At 41.5% G+C, this 19342-nt stretch overlaps 1 protein-coding gene across 2 annotated transcripts in view; it reads right to left on the bottom strand.

The window, feature by feature from the left end:
* rgs3a (regulator of G protein signaling 3a) overlaps positions 1-19342 on the bottom strand; it is a 120945-nt gene that overhangs the window by 87921 nt on the left and 13682 nt on the right. Inside the window, exons 6-7 of one of the 2 annotated variants that reach the window (XM_084572361.1) lie at positions 10350-10417; positions 281-362 (exon numbers count right to left, since the gene is read on the bottom strand). In XM_084572361.1, the coding sequence (XP_084428487.1) occupies positions 281-362; positions 10350-10417 (150 nt within the window). Of the gene's footprint in view, positions 1-280; positions 363-2988; positions 3573-10349; positions 10418-19342 lie in introns of those variants that run through there. The other variant, XM_084572362.1, reaches the window with a different exon arrangement.

The raw sequence follows: 19342 nt of genomic DNA, 5'->3' as shown, positions 1-19342 counted from the left end.
TTCCCCACATTTCCTGTTTATCTCCTGTTCAGTAAAGCCAAAATGAGATGCCAAACTTAGCTCAAACAAAGGCATCCATTATCGTAGCAACGTTAAAGTCATTAAAAACACATTAAAATATCAATTAATTGTTATACTGTTTTCACTCTGTATACAATAGCTGTTTTAAATTAGACTATTCCATCACAAATAAGAAATGTAGATCTAAAGACAGAGATCGTGCAAAACATTTTGAAACAATAACCCCTGCTACAGACTGACATGAACATGCAAAACTTGCCTGGATCAACAGCCTGCACTCTCACAGGGGAATCCGAGCAGATGGTGAATCCATATCCATCCTTTCCTCGAAGGATAGTCACCTGCAAACACACACACACACATTCATTTTGTGATATGGAGATAGGAACTCACTCTCCGTCTCTCTCTCTCACCCCCACCCAACTACCCAAGGAACCAAAAGTAGCGCGCTGGCAAAATAATCAACTTCCTTCCTATAAGAAGATTAAGTGGATTTGTATTCTTCTTCTACTTCCTATTAAAAGTGTCTTGACAGCAATTTCCTGGTCAACCCAATTAGCTGAGTGGGTGGGAAAAACAACTCCAGAGATAAAAAGGAAAGACATTCTTCCTCCAGTAGTTGGGTAATGATATACAAAAAACTGCCTTTAAAATCATATATATATATATATATATATATATATACTCAGAAAGTGTACAGTTGTCATGCCCCTGTTACTAAATACTGTTACTAGCTGTATGTGTGTGTATTTGTGTTCAACGATGAGTGAATTTTGATCCGTTATTACAAAACGCAACATAAAGGCATATTTTTTTTATTATCTGCTCAACTTTATCGTGCCCACACAGGGACAGTGCTGACGGCCCTTTCCCATTGTCTCTGTTTCTCTTGCGTCGTCAAACATTCAGTACCTGCTCCCGAAAGTTTGTGCCAAAGTCAACAAAGTCCCATCCAAAACATCTCACTTTCCATCTCATCTGCTGACAACCGGGGGCCCAAAGCACACAGACATCCCTGCTTTCCCTCTGTCTCGCTTTTTTATTTCTTCAGCGGAGCACAAAAACTACACGTATGTCCGGCCAAGCTACAAAGCCTGCCCTTGAGTGCGAACCGGCAACATGGAGGAATACGGTGATTATTCAGGAGCCCCGAAGCTCGCCGTGACCCTAAAATGTCGGGTAGAATTGCCCGTTTCTCATAGTCCACTGATTTTAATGCGGCCTGTGTCACACTGTTAAAGGCAACAGTTCTTCTTCCATATTTCTCGGACCTTCAGGCTCTTGAACTTGTCTCTATTTCTGTCTACGTACCAACTCAGCCTGCAACAGAAATAATTTAACAGAGAAAGACAGCTGACTTTTTGACCTGCAAAAAAAATAATTCTCCTACATTTTTTTACGCACCGATGGTTGTGTCTAAAACTTGTTCTTTTAGTTGTTGTTTTCATAATACTTGGTGACAATGTCCATAGGAAATCCAATACACAGTGTAATTATAACTATAATGTAGTATGTCAGGGCAACCTTTATGAAAAGGTTTCTTACTGTGGCTAAAAGGAAGAATATTAAAAGCGATACAGAAAGCGAGAGAGGCGAATAGATGATGAACAGGGATAAAACACATAAAATACGGATTGAATAGTGGTAAACGAGGGCAGTGGGAACGAGCAGATGACAAGGACAAATAGAGGAACAGATGGCATGAAACAAATCATTTCACTGGAATTAAGAAAGGCAAACAAGAAACGGTCATAAAACATTCTGAAATTCTAGCCTAAATCACAGAAAAGCAATGACGAATGAAAATGGACAGCAGTGAGGCAGAGCTGGGTGCCTCATTTATCGGTCTGTGCCTTTTTATCCAAACGCTTTTTCAGACGTCGTGTCCTTTTTGAGGGAATTCTCTGAGCCGCCTGATTTGGACTGAGTCATCCCCAAAAACCCAGAGCCTTAACGGCACTAATTCAATTTGCAAGCGCAATTGTGGAGTCCAGGCCCTTGGACTACCTCTGGTCTGCATGGGAAAAGCAGCTCACTGGCCCCTTCCAAAATTATTCATTACTAGGGATTATTTTCAAATGGAAACAAAAAAGAAGAGACCGGCCTGGGTGTAATCCAACAGATCAGGATGGTAGTTCTTTAAGTAATTGCTTGCCAAGGCATCAGTCATAAGATGCATTACTGGAACAAATTAAGATAAATGAATCTGAGGTTCCAAAAGGTTGCCAGCGTGTATTAAACATTTAAATTGTGTGAGGAGAGTCATAGTGATGGATTAATAATTCAAATCGTACAAAGATCTGAAACGACTGAAGGATAGGATTTTAAACTTTCTTGTCACGAATTTAAAAAGGAAGAAAGAATGGGCGGACTTGTCTACTGTCTAACAGTGCAGGAGAGCTAACACTAACTGTTTACAGGTGCACACAGACGAAATAAAATCTACCAACCGTACAACCGATATGTGATTTGACGGTGTTATCTAGGTCAGTATGTCCAGAGACTCGGACCGCGCAAACACATCTGACTAAGATGCTGTGCTGTATTCTTGTCGTGTAAGCTTAGTGTTATATTCCCAAGGTGTAATTGTAGTAGTCATCTTAAGTCTCATGCTGTCAATGAAATTATAATCTGAGCGCATGTGATTTCTTCTGATTAAATCTGGAATTCAAATGTGCATCCATCCATCCTTCTTTTCTCTATGTGAAGGATAAATAATGTAAAGGACAGAGAGCAGGAAACACACATCTCTAATGTGTTTTGTGATCACTCAGAGGCAGTTATTCCTTTCCAGGTGTGTCGGACATGCAGCTGAAACTGCGTTTTCAGAATCCAGTAGTGTGTAAACACACATAACACAGCTTAATTTCTTTATATACTATATGTACGATGGAAATTATGGAACTTATTTTATCTTTTGCAAATAAATTAAGATCAAGAGACCCCTCTCCTGTCCCACAGACACACCTGAGGCAGCCTACATCCGATGCAGAGGTGGCACAGCCCGTGGATCGTGTGCATCACTCCACCGCCACCACCACCTCCTCCTCCTCTTCCTCCTCCCTCCCCTGTGTTCAAGTCCGCAGACAACACACACACGCTACGACGCTGGGTTTCCACCTGGCCTGCTCCTCGACAGCCCGAGTATCGCCACAGCTTCCTCTGCGCGGCTGAGTGCGTTCTCCTGGGGCTGTGCTCCGGCGGCTGGGTGGACTTCAGAGTGTTGTGGATCATTTCCACAGTGACAGCTGCCCAGAGATTGGCTGAGACGGCTTTGGTCTTGCAGGTGCTAGTCCAGCTGAGGTGGCTCCGGGTTATAATATTGTTTCTCGCCTTGCAGGAAAACAAAAGGCAATCTGTCGAGTTTAACACAAAAGGGTCCGTGGAGATTTGTTTTCAGTCAAACCGCTCTTCTCTTTGCATCAGCTTTCTCCCAAATGAGTCTCGATTCAATTCTCTTCTCCTTCCTCGAAAAATTCACACTTCCACTGACATCCAGTTGCACTTTTTCCATTCAAGGTCTGTTTGTGATGACTCCAGTCATCAATGTTTTTAGTCTGTACCTTTCATTTCAATCACAGCCTCAGCTTCACAAGTCCCTTTCCATGCCTTGAAACTTCAGTTAAATCTCCTCGTCTTCTGTCTCTTATCTTCTCTCTCCCCCCTTCTTGCATTTGCTCCGTCCCGTCACCGACGTCCAGCTCCTTGCTCTGTGGCCTGAACAGCAGAAGTTGCAGTAGTGCCTGAGATCAGCTGTGTGAGTGTGTGGCGGCGTCATGTAGGCGAGACTGGCGCTGGGGCCTGCTCAGGCCACACTGTAGCTCCTGGCAGGGGCGCTCATGGGAACTCTTCAACAGCAGAAGAATGGGAGGAAGTGCCTCCCTCCGCCACCACCCCCCTTCACACGAATACACACACATGCGCATGCACACATGCACTTACGCATACCTCGCCACCCTACAGCCAGGACAGCTTTGTGTGTCTGCCCCCGATAAGGCCAGTTTGCTTCCTGAGTCCACACTATGAGGTTGCTGGAGGTGCTATAGTCTTTTGCAAATATACTCTGCAGTGACTAATGTAGGTGGCCCAAGTGCGACATGTACGAATAAGCGTGTGAAAGGCAGGACTTTTAATCGGAGTTGTGGGGAGGGTAGACTTAGACCCCAGACCACATGTATACAGCAAACGGAAATGTTTCTGATTGCTTATGGCTTTTAGATCTAACAAATTTTAATGACCTCCCAGAGAAAAGACAGAGGTATTGAATGGTGACTCACACACATCCCTCAAACTTTATACCTCATCAGACGCTTAACAAACGCTCCCATACTACGCAATCTCCGTCCAGACATTATGCTTGTTTGTTATGTTTCCAACTTCCATATTTCCTCTGCTTTTCCTCTCAGCTGCTCCCACTCACCTCTAACCACACAGTACGGAAATTCGCAGGTCTGCGAACGCCGAACAATCTGCACTCCTCTTACAGTTATCCAAACATTACTCTTGCTGTTTTTGTTTTCAATATCAGTATGCCTGGGAAAGCGGCGGTAATCGGCAAAATAATAACAACAAACACGTCGGCACTGGGGCAGGAAAAAGCCCGTTGAATTAAAACAGTGGCCAGTCTGACCCCTAGCAGCCCCATTAATTCCCAGCTTGCTTCTTTTTCTTTTAATCATTCGGATGTCTGGCTCATGGAATGAAACATGGACAGAGAAGCGACAGAGAAAGAGCGAGGTGACGGAGGAGCAAGGCTGCACTAGCCTCGGCGGTGTTAATAAAGTGGCAGAAAAGGCCGTTGTCTCGAGATCCCTTCATTCCGGTAGTAATGGCAGCTTTTCCCTGTTTGCCTTTTCAAAAGGGCGAGGGTTACCCGTCAAGCACACAAAAACACTTTCTCTCTCATTCACGCTGAGCTGTTCACCTCTAAATAGGCAGAAGGACAGATTAGAGGGAGAGAAGAAAAGGAGAGAAGAAAGCATGTCTTAGGGAGTGGAGTGAAAGAAGAGTTTGAAAAGCTTGTCTAGGAGCCAGACGAGGCCAATCTGGTTTTTAGTAGTGTGGGATCTCTCTCTCTCCCTTTCTGACCTGAATAAACAGCTATCAAAGGAGGAGGTGTCTTCCAAGCCACTGAACACACAGGATGGGTCTAAGGGCCAAGTTCAGGGTCACAGCTCGAGCTGCACTTAAAATTCAAAACAGCGGAAGATCATTATGCAGGTTCATAACTGCACGACTCTTTGGAGGTGACACCGTGCAAGTAATGAGAGAGTTCAGATGACAACAAAAGTACTGGATCAGAGTCAAACCTGTGCAGAGCAGACCCACTGAGCTTGGAAAGGTTGAAAAGTTAGTTCAGCGGATATTAAATAGATCAATCAAAGCAAAGTAAAGGGCAATACGAAGTGGCCGGGCAACAAGTTGAACTAATCTCAACTTTGAAGCAACGCAGTTGAGTCGACAACCAATGGGAGCATCTGATACGGTTGACTTGACAGTAAACAAAAAGCTCCCCAAATGTTTACCGCAGGAAAACACAGTACACAACTTTGGTTCCTACAAACCAAACGTTTACCACGGGGAAACCCAGTCCACAAGTTTGGTTCCGTCAATCAAATACTGATAGCAGGCTTGGAGCATTGGGTGAGACCAGACGGAACAGCAGCGGTGAACGTTTTTTACTTTTCAAACAGAGAACTGTGACGGCAAGAAGAGCTAGCTACAACCGTCTGCTCCAAAGTGATGGGCTATGAACAAATCACTTTATATATTTATAACAAAGATAAAAACAGTAGATCGATGGCACATATACATTTTTAGAAACTATAGTTTTGATGGTGCTACATAAGAAATTATGGTTTTCAGTCTAAACCATAGTGGTGCACCAACTGACTGCACAACTTTGTACTTCACTAAGCCTTTCATTCTCCTATGCACACACAAACAACAGCCTCCTCATTAAGAGCAACATAGGGGTCAGGGTCTGGTTTAAGAATGTGAAATGTGGTCAGTAGGTGGCAGGGCCCTCCTACACTTATGTTGTCTTGGATGCATGGTAAACTAAGTGCTCATACATCTGCATCTTGAAGAGAGGAGAAGAGGGTTAGCAGCAGCCACAACACACAATACTCGCAAAGGGATACGTCCTGGCAATAAAACTACCCATTCTTCATTTATTCTGAGACGCCAGCCAGAAAATCTAACCTCTCTGGCCTCTTTTTAGCTCACCTCACCCTTCCTTCCCATCTTTCCCATCAGACAGCAGTGTCAGACGCATTTACACAGAGACTTCTCAAGAGCTAACAATAGATGACAAGCACAGTAATGCAGAGGGACACATGGTCCGGGGCGCAACTATTGTTAATATTCATGAACTCTCCGCTCCCTGCGAGTGACATGAGCAGACAGAGTTTTTGTTTTGTCGTCCTTCGCCTGTAAACATAATTGGTAAATGGGGAGATGAAGTCTCGTTATGTCGCACGTCAAGTCCAATCTCTGGTTTGGGTGATCATTGTTATGAAGTGAGAAAACTGTCTTTTGCTTCCACTCACACGTCGGAGACACTCAAATGTTTTATGACTTGCTTCCTTGCCAGTGTTTGTTCTTCATTCAGTATAATTCGACAGGTAAATTCAACACACCGATCTAAAGCTTCTCATCGCAAGCTTAAAAAGCTGCATGAGCGATTTTGGATAAATTAAAAAGAGGTGCAGATGCAGATTACAGAGACTTGGGAAAAAACAAAATGACAGCAATTAATTGGCGCAGATTTTTTAAAGCACAGCTTGTCTCCCGAACATGTAGTAATTAACTAAACACGTAAGAACAATAAGTTAGGTAAAAGATAGAGGGAAGTTGTAGAAGTGTAGTCAGTGGATAGGAAAAATAGCCTTGAAATAGCCTTGTGGTTTTCTGAGGGACATTCCTTGGTGAATATCGAGTATTATCTTCACCAACATCTCAAGTGTCCCAAGCCTTTAATGAGCCCTGTGGAAATCTTTGAAATTATTCATGTGCGAGGCCATCCTCAAGCCCTGAAAAATGTTCGGTAAAGAGTGGGCAGCTAATGATACCACAGAGTGCTTTGTCTGGTAGGGGTGATGGCCATGGGGTGACAGAGAGAGAAAGGAGAGTGAAAAGAGAGGAGGAGAAGGAGGTGGAGGAGATTACAACAGCGAGGGAGGAAAAACGCAGCGGTCTGGAAGGGAGCGAGGACGAGGCAACAGAAAGCGGGTACAGAAAAAGAGGAGAAAGTCTAAAAGGTTTTCCATTCTCCCCTAATTTAGCCTGTGAATGTACTTTCAGCCCCCCCCCCCCCTTTAACTCTCCCCTGAGACTGTCCCACACAAACCGCACAATCATATGTTACTCTGATTCACCCGGAGATAAAGAGGAAGAGGGAGAACAAGAACGAGAGGGGAGGGACGGGGGTTGGGAAGGAGAGAGGAAAGGGCCATTCACAAATACGGATGTAAAAGTTTTTCACATGATTACTGCCCTCCTCAGTGACTTTCATGACTCTACGGCTACCTACTCTCTGGATGTAGCATCATTATTCTGCACTGTAACCGAACGTAATGACTGTTACAGTTCTGAAGAAATGTCACTAAGGCACAAGGTCGACTACAGAAGGAGCACTTTGTGAGAAAAGTCATCCCTATCTTAAGTTTCAGTGTGTACCTGTGTTATGTATAGAAAGAGGAAGAGCATGTGAAAGGTAAAGTGAGCTCCTCTAATCTAAGTCTCAGTGAGGCTTAATGCACAAACTCCACATGACCACTGCTTTCCATAGAGTTGACATCCTGGACCTCTTTCAAAGCAAAACGGATACGTTTTAGTGTCGTACCGATCTGCTGAATAGCTCTAACAGCCAGCCACTCCAGGAGTTCAAGGAATAACGATCGTTGTTTTTTTTTTTTTTTTTTTTTAAGTACACGACAATCCATGCCCAACCGCATCCTGTTCAAAGACGGTTTGCATTAAAACTAACCAATAATGTAAGAGCAGTTTAAACTTAACTTTAAAATAAAACTACCATAAGTGTAATGGTGAATTTAGATTTGATTTCCCAGCTCCTAATAATACAATGCTGATAAAACCACCAATACCACCATCATATATCATATATTAACATCTCATATGACTAAACCATAGCCTGCAAGTCAGTTGGCATTAATATAGAGGTCGGGGTGGATGGATGGGTCAGTAAAACCATGATAATATATCTTCCCTCAACCTGACCAAGTTGTCTTTTTGCGTGTAAAACCTAACCAAACATTTATTAATATCTCGGGGCAGACTGGATCCTTTCTCTTACAGCTTGTTGCCATTTGTAGTTGAAGCCTTAAGACGTGTAGCCATGCATGGTTGTGGTTTACACTATTTCTGTGCTCCGAGTCTGTCGGTAGGTTTTATTGACCTACTGAAGTGCTGCTTCCTGACAATATGCTGCAGTTTATAGCTGGATTGAAAGCTTTACAATACCCCTCTTTTCATGTCTTATTTTTTCACTTTCATGTAACCACGCTCCGTACAACACACCAACTCCATCTACAATAACTACTTGCATCACGGTATGCATCAAAGAAATGACCGTGTAGGGAAGATATTATATGACTTCTGTGCCACCTGACTCTTCGTCAACCATTTTCAATAAAGGCAGGCTAAATAAAGTCGCAGTCACACCTGCATCTTAACTTGCAGAAGATGTTGACATCATGTGTTAACAGGAGCCAGATTCAATTTTCCATGAATATCTCTCTGGAAGGCCGCCACCTCAGGACCCAGTAAGATTAGCAAGCCAGGGAGGAATAAATCTTTCCCCACAACTCTCGTGTAAACAAAAGACGCAGCGTTCATAGCCAATAAGGAAATCCTATCTCGAGCGTGACACTGGAGAAAGGGTCAAAAGTTTCAGAGAATAAAGATGGGAGGCTCTCCTCAGTAATTTACAACTATTTATTTTCAAGTCAATATGATATAACACTGGTTTCAGAACCAGTGTTTCGGACCACTGTGCATTTAATAAGATTAATATTTTAAGTCTTTAAAGGTTCTTTGGGTCAGCATAAGTAATCAAAATAAATTTCAGTTTTAATCTAGTGGCGAAAGCCCAACTGTCACAATGGAGATTTTAGCATGATAAATATGATGTGCACCTCTTTAATCCAGTGGAAACAGGCCAAACTGTTCTGTTAATATTTATTTATGTATTATTATTTTCTTGTAATCATTCATTTTAAATCCAACACACAAAACTTCCCAATGGAACAGGTTAAAGGTCACAAACCTCTATAATATTAAACCTTCCCAGTGAAGTTCAACAGCTTGTGCACAAAGCTGCTGGTATATAAGATCCACATGCAGAGCACAAGGCCAAAACAGAGTAAACAGTGAGCAGTCCAAACAAAAAGAAAAGAGGAAGTCCTCGCTGTCCATAATGACTCCCAAATTGTCCAGTAAACCACTGAGGTCAACATGTAAATACGTTTCTATTAAAGTTGCTGTCATTATTGCTACTGCTTCCATCTGGCAAAAACAGATTTAAGTCTTTCCTATTTTTTTGTCGTAAAAGAGGTAAAAGTATCATCATTCACGCTCGCGTGTCTCTGTAAACAATTTTAGTTTTAAGAGATTTCGAGCTTGAAATATTGTGAGAAAATGTGACGGATGAGAGAGGAGGACACGGGAAGGATTTGTGATCTCCATGCACAGATAAGGAAAAACTGACTTCACAGTGACTGCACAATTTTCTTTTCCCATTCTCTCATGTCAAACCCTCATTCTGCTTCACATGTGACTCACATGCAAGTGAGCCTTTTGACAAACGCCGTCTTTCAAGACATGACATCTTGCCCCATTCACTGCACGAAGCTCAGACGCATGATTCAATTAGTTGCTATGGTTGCTGGGAATGTGTAACGCGGAATCCATGCAGTAAATATTTTTACTGAAGGCATCTTTATGCATGATGAGTTTGTTGGACATGGTGCAATGTCACGGGTCAACTACTTTGTATATAAAGTAATAGGCCTATCCATTCATTGTGCACGCACATGCTAACGCCGTAAACATAAAACTACCAGCAGTCAAAGAAACATAGTAACACACCTGTATGGAGAAATGTTCACCACAAAACATGCAATGATAAGAATGGCATTATTATACATGTTAATACACGTCCACACACTCCATTAAACTTCCAAAATATGTCTGTTGCTCAAGCCCGCATGCACTCACACACAGAGCAGAAAATGTCAAAGATGTAAGCATGTTTAAGCATTTCATACACAAACACAAAGAGTAAAAAAAGGTTTTATGACACTTACTGTTAAGCATTGCATATTCTCAGGGCGATTGGTCTCGGGGGCAGCACCATGGTTTGACAGCACAGCCTCTGAAATGTAGACAAAGGAATCACGGGCTGAGACAGTGCCTTTGGAGCACATTTCTCCCTGTGCCAAAGCAAAACAGGCTTCTGGATGCACAAAAATAAAGTCCTCAAATTGTTCCGAGAGTCCATAAAAGTGACTCAGAGAGATAACAACGAGCAATTATGGCAACAGTTGTCTGGAGCGGCCTTTGCTGGGCTGAGATTCAAACTTCGGAGCGCACATAAAAGGCAAAAAAAAAAAAAAAAAAAACAACAGGCCAGCCGCGTCAAGGAAAATCCCGTAAGATGCAAGGATCCGACAAAGTGCCCAAGAGAGGAATGGAAGTGAGAACAAGTGAGAGGGAGGGAAGAAGGGAGGGAAGGAGGGAGGGAGGGAGGGAGGGGTGAAGAAGAGAAAAGGAACTCCTCTCTCACTCTATTATCCGTCCGTCACAGGGCTCCTGGGAAGTTGCTATGGTTACAGGGACTCACGCCTCAGTGTCCTTTTAACTATCGCTCATAAAGGCAGCATTCAGCTTTGGGCCACAATGCAGATCTGCCTCTCTCTCGCTTTCTCTTTCCGTCTCTTTCTTTCTGCATTTCCTTCTGTTTGCATCTGTGCACATCTCTCACTTAATGCGAACACCTTTCCTTCTCGGCTAGTCCCTCCCCTCACTGTCGCTCCGACATCACACGGAGCGGACGGTTCGTCACCCTCCAACCATGACCACAGTGCCACTGTTTGATGTGTCCACCCCTCCCCTTATTTCTCTCTTTTCCGTCACACCCATACCTCCATCACCATAGCATGGTTTCATAGTACATCAGACTGTGAAATTAAATAAATTCAGACTGTGCAAGTCCAGTCCAAACAGCTCGGAAAGAGAGTAAATCAATAAGTAGCGTTCTTGAGAAATCACCTAATTATAAACACACACACACACACACACAAACACACATACCGTGAAATGTCTATTTAACTCGTTTAACTCTGCATTAGTGACTTGCAGTATATAATTTAAATGTTTTTGCAGAATTACTGTCTGGAACGCAAGCTGCAAATGATTTTATTGGATTTGGTTGGACTACACAAGATCAGGCAGTGTAATTGTAAGGAAATGGTACAACCAGGAAAATAAACTACACACAGTCATGTTGCAAAAGCCAAAAAGATGACACGAGTTTGAGACCAAGTAATAAATATTCTAGCGACTAAAGTAATCACGACTTAAGTGGAAACAGAGGAAGAACAAAACGGTCCAAAGGAGAAAAACTTTTTTCGGACCTCAGGCCAACTTCGGTTACTTTTAACCACAATCAAAATTAACCAAGTGATTAGTACTGACAATAAAGGTGCCATAACTGTATATCATACAAGCCTTTCAGAAACCTCCCCAAGTAATGTCAGTCACCCTTAACCTCAGCTGCTACAAATCTGTTTTTTGTCTGAAGGGTACTTGTTGATTTGTAGTTATGGATCCTAGTGAGTGCTGCAGAGTTTAAGAGGCCAGCCAAGAGCTAACCTTAACCCTTAAGAGGTGTACGCACAAGAAAACACAAGCAGTGATGGCACGAGAAGAGGCCATGAAGTTTAAATGAAGTTCAGCGGATTGGGGATGCAAAGTGGGTGAGTGTCTGACACGACTGATGGGCATATGAAGCAAACACAAGGCTTCCCAAATGTTAATCGCAAGGAAACATTGTCGACGAGTTTGGTTTAGCTGTACCTCAATTATTTCAACCAATAAACCCAAATCATTTTAAAGATTACTCGCAACTCCAAAAATGCAATGGTGACAAGATTTAAGATTTAAAATTTCTGGTTCAAAAACACCTCTTGTCTATAATAAATCCTTGTGCATTCTATGCTATTGACTGATAATCCAACAAATACAATGAGAATGCAATTATGGTTTAAAACACAAGTCTAATGCTTCAGTAGACTCTACTAAAAGTTTCTACTTCATACTTTATAAGGTTATATAATCACCCATCATTAGCTTCTCGTTATGTCAGACAACCACTAGACCCTCACGCCAGATTTAGAGAGAATCTGTCGACGTTCGACAGATGAAAGAGAAAACCTAACCTCAATCATTGCAAAAATCCCAGCAAAAACAAACACAAAATTCCACAGAGAGGAAGCGAACTCAAAAGATGCAAAGCAGTCTGCTCACTGTAGGACAGCCCACATGCAGAAAAGAAAATTAAGCAGCTCTCGACATTCTGGACACAGTTTGGACACTTTCCTGTGAAACCCTATAGTTTAGCTAAAGAAGTTGTAGTTGCCATAGAAACAAAGAGGGGGTTTGAAAAAAAAAAAGAGAGAGAGAATCTGTCACATGTGAATCTGAAACCTCCAGGGGTCCAGTAAAAGGAAAGGGCTAACCTGGTTGGCGTCAAGCCCAGAAGAGGAGCCTTTTGTCTGGGTAATACATAAGTAGCACAGGGCATATGAGGGAAGAGATACAGAGCAACGTGAAACATCCAGCATGACTGACATCGAAAAAGGACGAATGAAAGACAAACAATAGCAGCTGGAAAAAGCGGACAGTGGGAAAAGTATACACTGTCCAAATTTAAGGAAAAAAGTAGGAGAGGGGAGTAGAAAAACATTTAAGAAAGGCAGCAAATGAAGCTGTGAAAAAGGCAAGAGTAAAGAAAAGAATTCAAAAGGTGCTGGAAGTCTATTGCTGTTGAGTCAGCCACTCTCAGATCCGTCAGAACACAAAAAGCCCTTGACTTTGCTCAAGTCCCTCATTGCACCACTCATTCACTTGACAGCCGGGCCCTCTTTTCACCTGCTGTCACCCACAAACAAATAAACACTTGATGTAGAGAGTGGAAAAGCCAAGTAGGGAGGAGACAACCTCCAGTTCACTCTGTGGGTATGTTGAAGATCCTCTAAAGTATCAAGAAATGACTGTTTAAACAGCAGATATTACTATAGTCTATGAAGACATTAAATGATGAAGAACAGAAAGGAGGGAGGCAATTCGCTATGCTTCATAGCATTGCTCATGTTGACAACCAATAAACATGTTTGAATCTGATATGCCTGATACCAGTGCTTTGAGACCCACAGTATCTGTCAGTAATAAAATGTGGTGGGTATTTACCAGCTGTGCATGAATAGAGCACTATTTTGTTTATTTTATATTTTTTTGCCATGATCTTTTGAATTTCAAAAGCCTAATATGACAGAATACAAACTGCAGTCTCCCACTGAAAGCCTCAACACAAAAACCACAAATCTTCATCCTTAATTTGAGCTGTTAATATTAGTACTTAGCAATAAATAAGATTTAAAATATAGAACCTTGTCAAATCTCACTGCAGGGGAGCTTGTGTGCTCGTGGTAACAGAACATGACTCAGGACCGTAGAGTCACTGGTTTGAATCCCCTTATATCCAAGGTAGTGGTGCCTTGGTAGGCATCTAACCACCCTAGATGTGCCTGCTACTCTTTGTATGCACAAATAAATGGGTAAAATGCAAACATGAATTAAGGTCATTTGGTTTAATGAAAATTTAAAACTCTGCAAATGTTGTATTTTCAATTTCATTGTTAATCCGATCAGGCATAACATTATGACCACCTTCCTAATATTGTGTAGGTCTCCCTTGTGCCTCCAAAACAGTTGTAACTCATCAGAGATTGGACATGGGCCTTCTGAGGGTCTCCTGTGGTGTCTGGTAACAGGATCTTGTTAGGGGGGGGGGGGGGGGCTTTGGGTCCTATGGGTTGAGCGGAGGGGCCTTTGTGGATCATCCCACAGATACTTGACCAGTCTGGGATCTAGTGAACTTGGAGGCCAGGTCAACATCTTGTGCTGTTCTTCAGGTTTTTTTTTGGATTGTTCCAAGACGGTTTTTCGTGTGTGTTCCTGTGTCAGGCTGCATCCTGCTGGGGATGGCTGCTGCCATCAAGGAGTGTCATTGCTATGGGGTGGGGGTGTCTGGTCTGGTCTAGGTGGGTGCTACATGTCTAAGTAACATTTAGACGTACTTTTCCTATCACTGGTTTTAATGTTGTGGCTGAAAGTTCAAGTTTATTTTGTTATTTAAACTAAAAAAAAAAGAAATATGTAACGTGACAATATACAGCCTGATAATTTGTTACACTGGACCATCAGTTGTGCTTTTGTTAAGAAAACAGCAGGCATGAACCATCTGTCTACCAGTGTCTATAAAGGGCTTAATACAACAATGCTTGTGAGGCTTTAGAATGTAGCAGGCTGTAGCTAGCGAATTAGTTAGCCTGTTGGTAGATAATTGGAAGATTTGAACATAAAAGGCACTCTTGAAAATCTTCTGTCAAATCCACATTTTTGCAAAATGTGGATTTACAAATGAATTAAAATGACATTTTAAATGTGTTGACAACACTCGTTCTACTGTTGTTGTGACACACGCACACAAACACAGTTTAGTTTAGAAAGGATTGTTGCCAATGGCTGGGAAGAGGGTTCGATTTATTGAACTAGACTGGAATGTTGGAAGGCTCAGTGAAGCAGAAGACTTTATTCTGCACGTCAATTTCTACACACAGACATAAACAAACAGAAGAGTTGATACGGAGATCAGATGGTAAAAGAGCCGCACATACAAACCACCAGCAGCCTTTATAAACACAAGCAGCGTGACTGACGTTTGGTTTGGGATGGCCTCTAGTAAAAAGGGCTGCTGGACTTTTTGGGAGTGACAATTCAATCACTTTCAGAAAATGTAGTCTGTGCTAAACAGCTGTAGAGTTTTGTTCTATGTTCGTGGATACTTGCATGAGTGATATTATAATACGTTCAGCTAAGTATTTAGGTATATATATTGCACATTTTTATTTGTCGTACGTTTGCGGTGAAGACTGCACATTTGGGCGTAAACTATCTTTATTTCTTTCCTTCCAAAGTGTGTCTTCATCTTGCATTGATGAGTGTTTACAGCTTGAGTGTTTTTGGTAAATAAATGAATGACTCACCACTAGAGTGAATGCAGCGTCGTGTCAGAGGTTTTTTTGTTGGTCAATGGACAAATTGATCATTAAGAAGAGAAAGGGATTTGAAGCGGGTGCTGCAGCAAATATTGAGTCCATCTCAGTTCTTTCGTGTTTTCTCTTCAATCAGTAACAGTTTGTTGTAGTTTGTGTCCTAACTACAGTATTATGCGGACAGTTAAAAATGTCTGCTATAACAGTGTTGCATATCTCCATAGCTATTTGCACACATCTGCTAGACATTTGTGTAAAATTCCGTTATAGTTAGCGTATGAATTATAGCCGTTGTGTTTGCTGACATCACTGTGAATCTTGACTTTTGACCACAAATTCTAAACAATGCATGCTCGAGTCTAAGGGAAAGCTTGTGCCAAATTTCAAGAAGTTCAGTTCTGGCATTCCCGATTTATTGCGTTCAGATGGATGGGGCTGATGGGAGGTCGCAGTGAATTTGACCTTTGACCTGCAACTACCGAACAAAATCTACTCTGATCTTCCTTCAAGTGAACATTTGCGCCAAATTATATGAAATTCTCTAGAGGTGTTCCAGAGAAATCGCATTCACAATTTGAATTATGGCCAAAATCCTGTTTTGCGAGGTCACAGTGTGTTTGACCTTTAACCTTTGACCATCAAAATGTAATCAGTTTGTCCTGAAGTCAAAGTGAACATTGGTGCCGAGTTTGAAGAGATATCCTCGAGGCTTTCACAAGAATGATAACCTGAATACGAAGTATTTATCTGCATGGCTGTCACCGAGTCAAAGGTCTTCAGGCTCGGCCAAACAGTCACCAGTTGCAATAAAACTTCACCCGTCATCAATGAGCCATTATTAAAGTCCTGTCAACTATATATTTTCATTTGCCAATTTGCCACATACTGAAGAAGTGGGTCAACTGAGAAACTCTTGATTGTCTTTTAAATGTGGACAGTCTCTCTTTGCTATCATTACACCGACAGACAGCAGAATGGCGTGTCTGCAAGTGATTTCATGTAACAACTAACAGATTTATCTTTTGATTTGTTTTTAGAATAATCTCTACAGTCAGCGGATGAGAGCTGCTGCATTGTCTTTGTAACTACGCTGGGTTTGTACATTCTTACATGTACTGTTTACTCTTAGAAATATCTACAGTACATTCCTCTGTTTTAGAGAAACTGATTACAACCATTCGAAGAGGATACAGCTTCAGATATCAAACTTTGGTTTGCAGGAGATTAAAAATAACAGGAACACTTACAATCTATGCTATCCAAAACACCACCACCACCATCACAAACTATTGTAAATCCAGTGCGCCCTGATACAGTCTCGACAAATTCGCTTCAATTTGGTGGAGCTAATTGTATAGTTACTTTATACGGTATATTGTATGGTACTTATTATTATTTTATTTTGCCATCCTTTTTAAATTATGCAAACGACAGCACAAAAATAGGACATACATGCATATTTAATACAAAACATCAATGTAAATGCATGCACAGGTAACGTCAAACAGTTTAATCCTTGAGGGGAATGAATTTAGGGTTATGCTTGAGTTATTCGCACACTACCTTCCAAAAGTTGAAGATATTTCAAACACAACACATAAGTACCATTAAACTTTAAAACCGAAAATATGAGAAATGTTTGTATCCTGCCTGACCTCAGCGATCGCTCAGTAGCTCACTCATTTATTACATGATGCCTCATGCAATGAGACAATGTGATGACTTTTGGACATTGTGGTTAACCAGAGAATCGTGACTGACATATTTAATTTCCTGTTTCAGTTCTGGTCAAGGGAGAAACGCCAGAAAGGATTATGTCAGCTGTCTGTTGATTGGAAGTGTTGCATGATTGACCGTGATTAGATAAAAAAAAAAAAGGATTTGAGGAGAATAGGCATAGAAATGTTCAGAGATTGGGATGAAATTTCATTTCCAGCCTGAATAGCACCTTCAGGTTCTTCATCAAGTTCATCATTAACTTCAACTATCACCAGTACGTCAAATTCAGCAGAAACACTTGTAATGCTTTTTACTACAAGAACAAACTAGTATAAGAGCATCAATATTTCTAACAACAGCGAGATGGCCATTTAAACTAACAACTCTGACAGGGATGTGAAAAACTTTGAATCGCCACTGTGAAGGTTTTATTACTTCTTTCCAAAATTAGTATGCCCAAAACGCCATCTGTTTTAAAAAGGGATTAGTCACCAACAACATGCATTATTAATGCTTTCTTAATGCAATTTATGAATTATAAATACGAAATATATTTTGTGAATACTGATAGCGTAACTACAGAAAAAAATACCCTCCGAGTACAGAATATTTGTACTACTCAGCCGACACATTGATGTTCTTGGTGTGAGAATAATGTGTCAACCACACAGAAAAGACAGTACAGACTGTAATACATAATGAAAATATCTGCAGAGTCTGCAGCGGCTAGATCTGAATATGGCTGTTATCCACACTTGCCCACTTAGTTCCGCCTACCTTATGCAGACTCAACATGTCTGCCAATCAGTGAATGAATTCTAGTTAACTTTGGGTCCGTGTCAGCTTAAGCCGATTCAGTTCATTGCCTCTGACCCTAACAAATGGAAGTGTCCGCCCACTTAAGATTAAAGGCCGTGCTCTTTGGTGGTTTGCAGTCTGCAAGAGATTCATGGCTGTGATTCATCTAAATGCCCAACACACCCAGGGTCAGGCTGTGTCTGGTTAACGTCTGTCTGACCCTCTTATCAGCTTTGTTGACCTGTTAGGTGAGATGTCGTAGATGTGAGACATGATGCTTTTATCGGTGGGCACACTGAATTATCGTAGTAAGAAAAGCACAGTTATTACTAATAACATGAACAATGTCTCAGTTCTATTCAAAGCCCAGAAAGGCCAGAGTTCTATTTGAATACATGTTCATGTGTTCATGTGGCATGAAGCATTCCTTACATATCCAGTGTCAGTTGTGCATCTCATGACAAATTAACACAGGAATGTTAGGGGTAGTACAAGGATGTGAATGGCAGAAAGTTTTGAACATGACCTAGTACACAAGGCCTTAATTACTCTCTGTTGTTGCTGCACAATGACAAATATGCCTGTCAAAATTGCTAGCGGGAGATCATTATTGCTTTAGCCTATCTTGAAACTAGGAAAAACAGTTTCCACATACACAATGGTCTCTCCTGCGAGACCAATGCATCCACACAGCATAAAATTATGGAAAAAGAAAGAGATTTTGTGTACCAGCCATAAGACACTTGAGCTGCCTGAGCAAGTCTGTCAATCACTCGTCCACTGAGACCAATTTTCCACAAAATAATACGTTAAGTGAACAATGGGATTCTCCAGTAACTAGTGAGGTACATAGGCAAGTAAGTGAACAACGTGGCTGTTGTCTACGCAAGCATGTGGTTATGAAGCAAGTATTTTTCCAGCCTGAGCCATGCCAGAGTAACAATAAAGCATTCTCAATTCCATAACCTTGAAAATGAAGCGGCTAAATTTCAATTCCTTTATACCAATATAAAGCAAATGTCTTCCTTGAACAATGCCCACTCTTTCTGGTTGGTGATCACGGAAATATCAGTAAGCAGACATTTAATTAACCAGGAATGAATGAGTCAATTAGTTAAAAAAAGAACAGTATACAAGTTACCATAGATTGTTAAAGGGGCGTACACAGGAAGAGACTAACAGGGATGTGGTAAGAGAGACCATGGAGTGTTAATGCGAGTTAATGTGAGTTGTATCAACGATAGACGAAAGAACATTGACGACACAAAGTGGGCGGTAACTAAGTTGAACTCCCGACTGAGTGACAATCAATGGGAGTAACTCATATGGTTGATTTACATTTGACGCAAACTGAGCGCTCCCCAAATATTTACCACAACTTTAGCCAAATCAACCATGCTGATAGTGGGCTTGGAGAATCAGGAAAACCCACTATCTTCATTTCA

The sequence above is a fragment of the Chelon labrosus genome, assembly GCF_963514085.1.
Source record: "Chelon labrosus genome assembly, chromosome: 22".
NCBI lineage: Eukaryota > Metazoa > Chordata > Actinopteri > Mugiliformes > Mugilidae > Chelon > Chelon labrosus.
Note: the sequence above shows the minus strand (reverse complement) of the source record. Positions and strands in the feature narration are given on the sequence as shown.